General features: G+C 36.3%; 3 protein-coding genes across 3 annotated transcripts; 2 read left to right on the forward strand and 1 right to left on the reverse strand.

Annotated features, from left to right (window-relative positions):
• Positions 1-1,842: 1,842 nt before the first annotated feature.
• On the forward strand, positions 1,843-2,730 carry LOC113704331 (membrane steroid-binding protein 2-like). The gene has a single exon (XM_027226173.2). It carries the CDS (start codon positions 2,028-2,030, stop codon positions 2,595-2,597), a length of 570 nt encoding a protein of 189 aa, XP_027081974.2. The 5' UTR covers positions 1,843-2,027; the 3' UTR covers positions 2,598-2,730.
• Positions 2,731-6,837: 4,107 nt separating this feature from the next.
• LOC140013590 (uncharacterized) lies at positions 6,838-9,117 on the forward strand. Its single transcript, XM_072062934.1, has one exon. It carries the CDS (start codon positions 6,838-6,840, stop codon positions 9,115-9,117), a length of 2,280 nt encoding a protein of 759 aa, XP_071919035.1.
• A 2,723-nt stretch (positions 9,118-11,840) lies between these two features.
• Positions 11,841-12,498, reverse strand: LOC113703747 (uncharacterized). The gene has a single exon (XM_027225224.2). The coding sequence runs from the start codon at positions 12,262-12,264 to the stop codon at positions 12,091-12,093; it is 174 nt and encodes a 57-aa protein (XP_027081025.2). The 5' UTR covers positions 12,265-12,498; the 3' UTR covers positions 11,841-12,090.
• Between the last annotated feature and the right edge of the window lie 1,038 nt (positions 12,499-13,536).

A 13,536-nucleotide genomic window follows, 5' to 3' on the forward strand; every position in this document is an offset into this window, starting at 1 on the left:
CTTGCAGAATTATACACGCCAGTTTTTCTAAACCAATAGCACTTGCTCGCAGGAATTGTACTCCATAGACTAGAACCAAATTATCGACAAGGAAAGGCACCATTGCCCACCTGCTTCCTCGATTTTTCTTTTTGGCTAATTACTTAAAATATACGTAAAAAAAAAAATATCGCACAAATGTATCTCTAATATACACCATTTCTCATTTTATACTGGCCGTGCTGATTGGACACGGCCGCAAAACAAATTGTCAGAAACTCTGCAAAAATGTCAGTCGGTCAGCGGCCCATAATTTTTTTTTTAATTAGCTTGTTCCCAGCCGTGCCCAGTCAGCACGGCTGGGACAGGGCTGCAAAAAAAAAAGAGCCAGCAAATGGGGGGCCAGCAAATGGGATGTATTTGGGGACATGAATTTTGTAGCAAAAGTGAAACGAAAGGACATACAAATTCACTGCACTAGCTGCCCTTTTTCTTTCTTTCACTCTTTTCTTTGCTCTTTATTTCTTGGAAGGGATATCTAAACGATTTTATTGCATTAATCCTAATCAAAGATTTTAATTTTATAACTTAAAGATTTTGCTGTGGAGTCTTATAACACTTAAATTAGGAAGATCAAAATTTCAAAGTGAAAATGGAAGATTATTATATTTTTCAAACTGCAAATTAGTATAATTCTATATACGCGACAAAATTCATGAATAAGAATCCATATATGTAAAATTAATATATATATATATATATATATATTTTTTTTTTAAATTTTTGCTTGTAATTAGATACATTTATGACTAACTGGTTTTCAAAACTAAATTTTAATACAATTTAAAATTTAGCGTCTTATAATATTACAATTTAAAAATTATCTTTGAAAACCAGTTAGTCACAAATGTATCTAATTACAAGAAAAAATTTTAAAAATGTATATTAATTTTACATATATGGATTCTTATTCATGAATTTTGTTGCGTATAAACTGCATTTAATTTACATATAAATATTCATATATTAGCTTACACATGTTGTTCGTCAAAAAATTTGAGCAAGCATTGAATTTTTATTGTACATAGAATTATACTAATTTGCAGTTTGAAAAATATAATAATCTTCCATTTCCACTTTAAAATTTTGATCTTCCTAACTTAAGTGTTATAAGACTCCACAGCAAAATCTTTAAGTTATAAAATCAAAATCTTTGATTAGGATTAGGGCAATAAAATCGTTTAGGTATCTCTTCCAAAAAATAAAGAGCATAGGAAAGAGTGAAAGAAAGTAAAAGGGCAGCTAGTGCGGTGAATTTGTATGGCCTTTCGTTTCACTTTTGCTACAAAATTTATGTCCCCAAATACATCCCATTTGCTGGCCCTTTTTTTTGCCGCCTGTCCCAGCCGTGCCCAGTCAGCACGGCCGGGGACAGGCTAATTAAAAAAAAATTGTGGGCCCCTGTCCCACTGACATTTTTGCAGAGTTTCTGCCAATTTGTTCTGCGGTCGTGCCCAATCAGCACGGCCGGTATAAAATGAGAAATGGTGTGTGTCAGAAATATATTTGTGCGATATTTTTTTTTTAACGTATATTTTAAGCAATTAGCCTTTTTCTTTCCGCTCGCTTCATTTTAAATTATATCCAAGGGAACAAAAAAAGAAAAGCTAAAAAAATAAAAATAATCTTTTCTGCCCCATCTATTGAGGAACAATTTTTATGTGCAAAAGTCAAAAGTTTCCTTTCACCACACAAGTCAAGCCGTCTTGGATGATTTTGAGCGTGTTCACCATCTAGGACATCTCCTGGTTTACATCGACGGCTGAGGTTTCATTGTTAATAAATCATCAAGCAAAGGGCCGGCAAAAGTAGTCCACCGATGACTAAACATACATACGACGCCTTATCCTTCTCACCAGTAAGCTCTGTGGTTAGCTGGCGTTAAAACCTTCGACCCAAACTTCCTACCAAATTCTGATCCCATTCAGATCCCAGAGAAAAAAAAAGCCCAGAAATTTAAAGTTCATAAAAAAAAAAACAAAAAAAGGATGAGTCTTTGGACAAGCTTTGCAGAATCAATAACCCACTACACGGGTTTATCCCCGACAGCGTTCTTCACAATATTAGCAATGATGATTGTAACCTACAAAATAGTATGCGGGATGTTCGTGGCAGGAGGGGATTACATGGAGGTCAAAAGGGCAAATGAGTATGTAATCCGAGAGCCCGTACAATTAGGGGATCAGGTGACCGAGGAAGAATTATCAGCCTATGATGGCAAGGACCCTAACAAGCCCTTGCTTATGGCCATCAAAGGACAGATCTATGATGTTTCCAGATCAAGAATGTTTTACGGTCCTGGTGGTCCCTATGCCTTGTTTGCTGGGAGGGATGCAAGTCGTGCCTTGGCTCTCATGTCCTTTGACACTAAAGATCTCACCGGAAACATTGAAGGTCTCAGCAATTCTGAGCTTGAAACCTTGCAAGATTGGGAATACAAGTTTATGGAGAAGTATGTTAAGGTTGGGCAGCTTGTTTCTTCCCACAGGACTACTCAAGAAGCTGGACAAGAAAGTGGAGACAAGAATGAAAATGCCCAGGGAAATGAAGCAGAGTAAGAAGCCCTCCTAGAAGCCTAGGTTTTTTTTCCCCTCTACTAAATTACTCTATTGAAATTAGTGATTCAAATATGAACGTTGATGTATTTTGAGTCAATTGCCAATTCAGTTTGAAGACGTAATATGTTGGCTACTTTGTTTTGTACTAGTATTTTGATTTCACAATTGCAATACATGAACTGCAACTGTCAATGGATCAAACAGAAGACTGCTAGTCATATTTACAGTTGAGTTGCAAGCAAGAAATCAAACTCAGTTACCATTGGTTACGTTGTTCAAGATTGACCTTGTATTAATAACAAAGCTTGCAGCCGTGTTGTGTTATTAAGAAGAGCCTCCTACTGGGTTGCGTTCCAGTGGAGAAGATTCACACAGTATGAAGAACCGAAAACTTTGTTTGTCCAAACCCCAGCCGTACTATCAAGATTGATTGGAACTTGTACGAAGTTTAGTGTATGAAACGATGGTTAGGATTCCAAGTTGCAACATTGATTGTGACTTACAATGGTTCCTAGTTCAGCCTGCAGCCAATGCCATGGATTGGCTTGCATTGCTGCAACAACATCTGCAGTTTATGTATTATATTAGCCCATCAGGGCTTCACGGATGCCACAAGAAATTTTGGTTTGAGCACGCCTTGCTTTTTTCAGCTGTGACAGCTAAACTTTCTGTTAATGATACCTCAGTGGTACGCTCACCATTCTTGCTTTCAATCTACCGAGATGGAACGTTTGAATCCTTAAGCGCTCATCAGGGCATTATATATATATATATATATATATATAGTCAATAATCGGCTCTTCCATCATCAACTCCAGATGATTCACTGGGTAACAGATACCCACACTAATCTTCATAAAATGTTCTGCATTTCTTTGCTCTCAAGCATACAAGTTTGTGTTTTTATTGCACTTATTGTCTTGAACGAATTTCACTTTAAATCTCTATTTATCCAATTCAACAGAGTTTGGAACATTCTGATAATGTCTTTCCTTCAGGATCTGGTTTATTAGCTATGAATCAGTTGAGGTCAATCAGAAACCTACACATGTAATGTCATAGAAAACTTCCTGGATGGTTAGATACAACTCGCTCAGGCAATGATGTACCCAGTAGTATCTGAATTATACCTTCAAATTCTTCAACTTCAACCATCCATTTTTCTAAAAATTCGGCAGCAATGTGACTTTCCAGCTCCTGAACCTGGTCAAGCAGCAGCATACATTGACGAGTGACGTGCTGCAATGAAGAAAAACCTTCCATCAGTTTCCAATGATTCAGGACACTGAAACAGCTTCGGTCCATTTGGGCAATGCTTGTCTGCCTAACCTGTGAAATCATTTAGACTAGAGCACTTTTAGCAATTTTGTTTGGTGTTGGTAAGCATGTTTTCAAGTTTAATTCAGTTTCAAGATTCTTTAGGACTATTATTCATTTACGTTGCAAACGGGCAATCACCGAGAAAGTCTTGATCAGCTACTAAAACTTATCGTGGACAGCCTTCTGATATTACTAGAGCACTGTTAGCATCATAAGTGCGGAATCCATATGGTTTATTTTACACCATAGAAGACTCAGAAGAAAGCCATCTATGCCGACACCTTTCTGATCTCCATCATCATTTTTAGCGAAAGTCCATTTCAAAGTTGAAGGATGGATTTTTAACTAAAGTAAATCATGAGGGGCAGTTTCAAACAAATGTGCAAACAATTGACGAAACTGCCTTTCAAATAAGACTATGAAGATGAACGAGGCCAAAAGAAAAAATAACGAAGAAAACCCGTAAATAGGGGAAGAAGAAAGAAAAAACACTACTACTTTTGTTTATACAGGGGATAATTTCAGAAACCTCTCCTGAGGTTTTTGACAATTTCACTGAGCTCCCCTAACGTTTGAAAAATTACACTTATCTTTCTTAATTTGATAGTTTTAGTAACAAAACCTTAAAATAATATTGACTTGGTCAATTTTTTAAATGAATACCCAAAAATGCCCTTGTGTAATGAGTTTTAATTTATTTTCCTATACAATTATAAGATTATTTAGTATAATTAAAAGGAAATGGTGCCAATTTTTCATATTCATATCTACTATTTGATAAACAACTATAATAATAATTTTATTATTATGATACGATACGTTTTATGGTATTTTATAATAGATTTAGATTTATAAGATAGAAAAGAAAATGTTGAAATAATTCATTTAGAGTTTATGAATTTTTGGAATAGTGGAATTATCATAATTTATTAGTGCTTTTGGGCCATTTTTTTATTTATTTTTAATTTTAATACCAAAAATAGAAAACAAAGATCATCAAAAACATTGGATTACATATAAAATTAACTCATCAAAAAAAATCACTAATTCGACATTTGATTATATAAAAATTAGAGGCAATAGTGGTAGTTCTACAGTTTTATTGGCGAAAAATTTTTAAAAAAGGAATAAGAAGGACAAAGAATGAAAAAATAATTTTAAAACTTATTCTAAGTATAAGCATACCAAATAAGGGAATTTTATTAAAATATTTAAGGATAAAATTGTCATTTTAAATGACAAGGAAGGTATATGTAATTTTTTAAACCTCAGGAGACAGTGAAATTGCTAGATATATATATATAAACAAATGAAAGTTTCAGCTTCCGCCTTCCAGTAGCGTTGGCTCTCCGCCGGATGGTTTTGGCTAGTCAAATTTTACATACAAAAGTGAGGGCGACCGCCATTTCATTTTATATGGTATTAGTCAGTAGTATCTTCTTCTGCTGCTTTATTTTTTGCTTTTAAGTAATAGTTCACCTGCTGCCTATTAGTATCTCAGTTGACCGCCATTTCATTTTATATGGGGAGTAGTATTAGTCAATATCTTCTTCTGCTGATTTATTTTTGCTTTTAAGTAATAATTCACCAATTTCACCTGCTTCCGTGCCTTAATTAACAGAGTAAGTATCAATATCTCAGTTAGGTTACTCCTATTATTGTGAATAGAATTATCGTGGGTTGACTTCGGCATTATCTTCTTCTCCAGTGATTATATGTCAAAAAGTCAAAGTGGGATGACGATTGATGATGGTTGCAGCAGCAATCTCACTCTTTCGTCGGGCTTGACGTTTTCTATACAGGGTAAAATCAAAAGCCACACCAATGCCAAATTATTTGCGGGTTATTATTGTCTTTTTATTTCGTCTGGAAACACAAGTAAGAATTCAAAAATCAATTCGGCACTTAAGACCTGTTTGATAATTTAATTCAATATTTAAAATTAATGAATTTAAATATTAACATATTTAAACGCGTTTGATAATAAAAATATAATATTTTATTAATTAAATGACACTAAATTTTTTAAATAAAATTATTTTAAAAAATAATTAATAAACTATACGTTCAAATATATCAGATTTAATACTTAACAATTCACGTTTCAAATTTTAATTTCATCAAACACACCCTTAGTTCCCGTAATATTAAATGAACATGACATTTTCTTTTAACCCCCTGCCACGTCTCACGTTCACGTACAAGTACTAGAAAGCAATTGCCTGGATGATGAAGTTCTATGGACCCCCCTTTAGATTGAGTGGGACTCTCTTTGTTGTGCCTGAATATAGTTTAACTTTCACCCTGTAAATGTCTATTGTCGAAAAAAAAATACTACAAGGTTAGGTGTGAGCTGTGGAAACAGTTGTCATGGAGGACAGTTTATGGCTTCACTGGAACCATGTAAACTCGTCGTAAATGATTTAATTACTATTAATTATAATGCAAGCCCTAAAATAAACAAGTTAATAAAAATTACTCCAATGATACAGAAAATTTGAGGCCAATGATTTATGCTGGAGCTTCTCCATATTGGAATTAATGCAAAAGCAAATGTTTAGCTGCTCAGCAGTAACATCAGCCAGCAAGTTGAGGAAAAGCCTAGCGGCTTAGCTATGCGGCCCCAATGAAACGTAGCAGTACCCACCTGCAATGAGCAATTATTATATCTCCCCGGTATCCGAGGAAGAAATCATCCGTTAAGTTTGACTTTCAACCAGCAGCCAGGTGACGACGACCCAATTAAAGGACCTAGAGCACAGATATAAATCCAGTGAACGAGACTGCGCTGGTGAATTTTTGCCCATTCTAGCAAATTAAAACTGCTACCATCAGAGGGGTCAATCCTTGGCAATCCTACTCCGCAGCAATCACTACCTTCAACAGCCTCATTTTGCAATCCAGAAGCAGCGAACGAAAGATGGGCAGGACTGGCTGCACCATAGATGGTTCCCTTGATGACTCCAAGTTCAACCAGCCTATCCCATGGATCGGCTTGTATGTTGCAGCAGCATCTGCAGCTTGTGCAATCGCCATGGCCATTGATACCCTTCACGGCTTACGCTACAAAAAGATCTGGTTTCCTTCCAAGTTCTTCTCTCTCAATGCAACAAGCCTCACCCTTTTAGCCGTGGCAACTAAACTTTCTGTTGATCTGAACACCTCCATGCCCCAGCGGCAGGATCAGCTGGCAAAACTTAGCAGCACCGTCTTCATCTGCACAGTGATGGCTAATTTCATGCCTTCGCTTGGAAACATGGAGAGCAAAGAGCTCCTGGCAAACTTGGTGGCTTTGGGAATTTTTGCAATCACAGTCATAGTGAACATCTGCATCCAGTTAGGTACGGGTGTGATTTATGTTTTCTGGAGGGAATACGCAGTTACCATGGCTGTTATGATAATTTTGCTAGCACTCATGATTTCTTCAGCTTTGACGATTCCTATGACAAAGAGTTACTTTGATCTCAAATACAAGAAAAAACATAAATTAGCAGTGAAAGAGTGCAATGATAAATCTAACAGATGCCCATCCCAGAAAGCATCTCACAGATTGAAGGAAGATTTGACAAAATACTGGATCATGGCACACACTTGTAACCCCCAGTTTGTGATGGCTCGCATAGCAACATGCAGTGCCTCAGGAGCATTCTGCCTTTTGAGCACAGCTACTTTAGCAGAAGCTATGATCCATTGTTTCTTCATGCCCTGGGACTTCAAGTTCTGTGCGGGAGATTCTGATTACAAGTGGTCAACTACGCTCATTTTAATAATTCAAACCGTAGCAATTGCAGTTGGCACGGTAGCTCCAGCTTCAAGATGGTTCGCTACCATCAATTTCAGGTGCCCAAAGAGAGCACACAAGGCCTGCAAAAAAAAATTCAAACTGGAGAAATACTGGACCCTCAAGCTCAAGCAATTAAAAGAGTGCCCATTGGAGTCGAGGTTATACAGCCGGTTTTGTAGAAAGCTTGCACACAACCTAAAAGGCAAAGTCTTGGATTTGTGTATCTGGATGCAGATTGGGGTGGTGTTCTTAAGCAAGCAAGTCCGGTTTATCTCCCTGTTCTTTATCATCAGGTTCCTGATAAGCTACCGGTCCTTCTCAAACATGATCAGGCGCCTCAATACCAGCAATAGTATGTCCCTCTATGATTCAGAATTAGAGTCACAACCTAATCCAATGCAGGATCTTGGTCGTTTTGTAATGCACCTGGAGGGAGAGGAAGAGTTCATTCATATGATGACGACAAAAAACTGTGACGCTACTGGCCATTGGATCAGGATGGGGCAAAAGCAGCAGCCAAAACATGCCATACAACTCTTGGAGAAACTCAAGTCTTCTAAGGAGTTTGAGGGAGTAATAAAGTTTGACAGTGACCTGGTCCATTCATTAGATTCCGAAGAACCTCCAAATTGCTGGGCGCTTCCTGTAGTGACATTAACAAGCATTGCAGTGGCACTTCCCAAAGTTGACCGTGACTTGGTTAAACAGTTGATAAATAGTGTACACGAAGCACTCAAATACATCAATTTCATTGAAGACAACCTAGATGCAAAAAAAGACTTGATAAACGTCAGGAAGGCAGCAGAAGTACTGTGGGTAGGAGTCGATCTCCATTACAAGTGGATGGATGTGGATCTCCACCAACTATCCCTCCAAGATAAGTGTCCAAAAGTAATATTCGAAGAACTTGCTGAAAAAGCAAAGCAAAGGTTTAAGGAATTTAAGGAGAAAGATCCAATAGCTGCTCTAAGGGAAAATGCTTCCAAATGGCCAACCAATTTGTTAGTCGCCAATTCAATGTATAGAATATGTCAGACTCTTGTGCTAAGTTCTGATAGCGGAGAGTGGGAATGTGGCAAGACAGCATTTGAGAAACTGTCTGCTATGATTACTGAAATAGCTGGGGCTTGCTTTACAAACTTACACCATGCGATCTCTGAGCAATGCCACCAAAGTGCAATTGAAGAGAGGGAAGATAGAGTTCGCAATGCCATTCTTCTTCTCGGGAAAACAGAGAAGATATTGGAGATTCTCGAGCAGCAACCACTCCCAAGTTCAAACCCTGAGCATTTGTTGTACATTGACCATTGGAGGATGTTGAGCAAACGCAAAGATCTTCTGGAGTGCAATTCTTCATCCACAAAAACTGACACAGCCTCCAGTAACTCCCCAGACTTGTATCTTACTATTGACTGAGAACTAAGGTTGGAAAGCTGGGAATAGATAAGCCGGTTATGTAAATTTCAAAAGAAGCACAATTATTTGCTTCCAGAGCTAATTTCGTTCAGTAGTTTGCACTTTTTTTTTAACCAAAAAAAGTGATGCTGTATTAAAAAATGTATAATCATCTTTGTACATATATAGTAAACCTTTGTATTGCTATCAATGCCAAAAGCTTACTTGGAAACTGAACAATACTTCATGCTTAGTTATAGTATTTGAATGAAGAAAGGATGGCGAGATGGATATCAATGGTGTACATAAGTACATAATGAGCTACCTCAAACCCAAGTAAAAAGTGTAGAGCCTAAAGCAGCTGTGAAGAAAAAACATAGAAGAAAAATTGAGACAAGGGAGCATTCCAAGCTGCAGCAGTTAGACCAAATTAACACATCCAAGCAGCAATGCTTTTCACCTAGCTGCTGATTTCTTCCGCCTAATCATTCAGCACTGAATAGCACAAACATATAGACAAAGTTCAGCAAATAGGTATGAAAGGAAGCAATGAACTAACAAAACAAATGTTTACATATTACCATTTACAATTGCAAGATGAGGTGAGAGAAAGAAGCGAAAGTCCTTATAAAAGGACTACGACAGGTTGAAGCTATTACTCTAATGGCTATCCAACGAGATCACATACTGACCCCGCCAAAACCTGCAGCCCAACAGCGACAGTAACACAAATCTCACCATTCTATCCAGGGAAAATGGCTACATGATGGATCCAATTCCCATTTCGAAAATAGAGATTTCCAGAACCAGAAACAGGGGATACTGGTAGGATAAAAGTCTAAGTTGGTGGTCCATCCATTTAATGGAGTTGATATAAGAAACAAATGAAAAAGTATGTGAAAAGGAAACTTTCAGTAATAGCACCATATGTAATCCACCAGAATCAGAAACAGTTTTCCTACCAAGATCATATGGTAGAAAGCCAAAGGAAATGTCAAAGCACGCAACAATATGCAAGTTAAATTGCAGAGAAAAGGGAAAGCCAATGCATGCCCACTCAAACCCATCCCAATTGAAACACATTGATCAATTTTCATATAGAAGATCGGTGTTTCGTGGTGATCTGTCATTTGCTTCTCTACGTATTAGAAATAGCCAAATCTTTAAAATTTGTGATTTATGTCATAATTCCTTGCCACAATATTAACTAAAACTACATAAAATCAGTGAAACCTGAAACCAGATAAGGACTTGGTTACATCATGTGCAAGCAAAAACCAAAGACAGCAAACCAACAATTTTAGAGAATTCTAAGGCTTCAAGTACCATCTTTGAGCATGGAAGATAACTTACCTGGCATGGTTAATCCTAAGAATTTCAGGTGGAATTAAATCTTAACTTCAGTACTTCTCTTGCTTCCTCCTAGACTCCTACTATTTCCCTCTCCCATATCATATTGTTAAGAACTTCTGAAACTAAGTTCCAAATCCATCTTACATCCTCCATGAATAAATATATAAAACAAATACAGTTCTAAACACATGCAAAAGCGTGTACATTTGCATCCAGCAGGTGCCAAGGGGGTAAGTTTCCTCTACCTTATTACATTTGGTCAAACAAATTCTACCAAAAATCTGAACATCCAATGTTCAAACTTTGTCATCATATGACACCAGATATTTGTTTTGCCTAGGCCACCCGCCACCATAAGGAATTTGATGAACGTGTTAGAAATGACTGAATTTAATCGAGATCACAGCTGCAACTGCTTACTTAATGCCTTTGTTTCTATTTGACATAAGCAAGCATAGATTGTTGAATTACTGCCTAATATAACAACTTAAGCAATTAACTTTTGGAGCTGGTAGTCTTTGACGTACCAAGAATAATATAGCATGATAACAAGTAGTGGAAAGACTTGAATAGAGATATATACCATGGAAAGATTGAGCCTACTGCCATGAACAGTGCAGCAGAAAGTTCTACATCAATAATGTGATAAGCCAATGTCTAGCAGCATTTGCACATTTTGTTTCCAAAGTTACGACGTTGATCATAAGAGAAAGTTAAACCATCGCATTTTAGCACAGGCTATGAAATTTGCCATTAAATTTACAGCTATAAGCATATAATGTCAAAAACATCTCAAACCTACTTTTTCATCCATATATTGATACTACAATCTGACAGTCTATTCTTCAGTTTCTGTACTTAAGACTTGTTGGATTACAAAAAGAACAAGCAAAATATAATTTTTGTTATTGCATCATTCAAATTCTATGAACTTTGGACGTGTACTAAATATTCTATCATAAGTTATGCTATCCATCCAAACGTGCAATCTCTCCACAACTAATAGCTAATTTTGTGAATTTCACTTATTACCAAAAAAAAAAAAGAAAAAAAAAAAGAACATAACATATACAACCATAACCAAAAGCATCTTAAATTGGATCTAATTACAGCATTGTTAATGATAAGTTAACCTTTTTAACAATTCCAGCTGCTCATCCCTAATAAAATTCAACGGATTTAATACTTCAATATGCCCCACTTTTACATTTAATCAACCAAATAGCATGCTTCTGTCAAACCAAAATATGCACACAATTCCTGTAAAAGAAAACGATGAAAACTGCATACTAAATAAACCAAGAATTTAAGAGAAGTCATTCACAGTGGGAAAAAATCATCAATCTCAATAACGAGAAACAAGAATTTGCACTGCAAAGATTATGACAAAGTGTAATGAAATTTTCATAATTCCATTTCATAAATAAAATATGCTGGATTTCCAAAATTCTCTTATCTCCCTCTCCCAACAACTATAACTAAATTCCTAATCCTTCCACTAAATTTTATAAACACCAGACCTTCAAAACACCTTTCTCCCTATACCCAAAAATATCCTCCCAAAAGGTATCCCCTGAACCAAAAAGCAAACTCAAACCAAACACCTGGTGGACTAAAAATAACTCCAGAAAAGCCGGCCAACTACTCATCCCTGTCTCGGTTCTTGGGCTTGCGATAATTTTCTTCAATGTGCTTGGCAATTACCAAACCGGTATTGCAGAGCTTCTGAACATTGGGGACGTTGTAGTTTTGGGCTAAATATACCCCAAAAACCGTACCCACCATGAATGAAAAACAGCTCCTGATCAATCCCATTCCGGAATTTCTTTTTTAGTTCTTATTGTCTGTGGGCTTTTCGGTAATCCGGAGAATTGAGGATGGAAGCTCTAATACGTAGAAAATCTAATGAGATCGGAGAAGAACTATTCCACTGATTTTCTTTATTTCTATTTTCTAGGGTTTTCTGAGTGAAGTGAAAATTGAAAAGAGAAGAAAAAGTTTTTTAAGGGATTTAAAGGTTTTGTTTTGGGGGGCTGACAGTTTGACCCCTTCCCCAAGGTTCTTTCGCAACGGATCTTCTGTCTCATACCTTGTGCCACTCTCTGTCCCACTTTTTATTATATTGCTATTTCTCATTCATAAACATCATGTTTTAGTTCTTTTTTGCTTCCTTATGATCCAATAACTATTAATTAAGTAAAAAATAAATACAACACCTTCAAAAAAATAATATATAATAGAAAATTTAAAAATACAGCAGAAAATTCATAAAAAGTCTCTTTTTTTATGTATTTTGATTTTTTGAGTTTGTTAAATTTTACAACACCTTCAAAAAAATAATATATAATAGAAAATTTAAAAATACAGCAGAAAATTCATAAAAAGTCTCTTTTTTTATGTATTTTGATTTTTTGAGTTTGTTAAATTTTGTGTATTACTCAATTAATAGTTATTGGATCATAAGGAAGCAAAAAAGAACTAAAACATGATGTTTATGAACGAGAAATAGCAATATAATAAAAAGTGGGACAGAGAGTGGCACAGGGTATGGGACAGAAGATCCGTTGCGAGGTTCTTGCCATGGGGGAAATGTAGGACCCACTTATAACCAAAGATAGATTTGCTTCTTTTTTTTCTTTTTTTTTTCCCCCTCCAACCTCTCTTTTGGGTGATACTCTTTCCGATTGGGCTTCAGATTGTTTACTTTGGGTTGTAAGGCATCCGGTCGAGCCCCTCAATCCTCAAACTTTAATCAGTTTTCAAGCTCCTGTAAAATGGGCTAAACAGGGCTGGAACCCGCCGTCCTGATCACATAACTGAGAGCCATTCTTTTGTGCATGGCTTGTTATGGTTAGGCCGGACCCTGCGGGTATTGTACCCATTTGATGGGCTATATTTTTCTTTCTTTTTTTTTTTTAACATTTGTGACAAAGTAGGATTTTAACTTTTTCTTTTCAATTATTTTAAGCAAGAGAAGAGAGGATTTAAATATGAAAAAAAAAAAACAAGGGATGTGGGTTAAGTAGCGAGAAGGAAAATTAGAATCCAGAACCTCTAAATTCTATAACCTGAAAGTAACCATATGAG

Source organism: Coffea arabica, chromosome 8c (genome assembly GCF_036785885.1).
Source record: "Coffea arabica cultivar ET-39 chromosome 8c, Coffea Arabica ET-39 HiFi, whole genome shotgun sequence".
Lineage (NCBI taxonomy): Eukaryota > Viridiplantae > Streptophyta > Magnoliopsida > Gentianales > Rubiaceae > Coffea > Coffea arabica.

Coding starts and splice junctions, on each gene's coding strand:
- LOC140013590 (XM_072062934.1), top strand. CDS start 6,838: ATGGGCAGGACTGGCTGCACCATAGATGGTTCCCTTGATGACTCCAAG.
- LOC113703747 (XM_027225224.2), bottom strand. CDS start 12,264: ATGGGATTGATCAGGAGCTGTTTTTCATTCATGGTGGGTACGGTTTTT.
- LOC113704331 (XM_027226173.2), top strand. CDS start 2,028: ATGAGTCTTTGGACAAGCTTTGCAGAATCAATAACCCACTACACGGGT.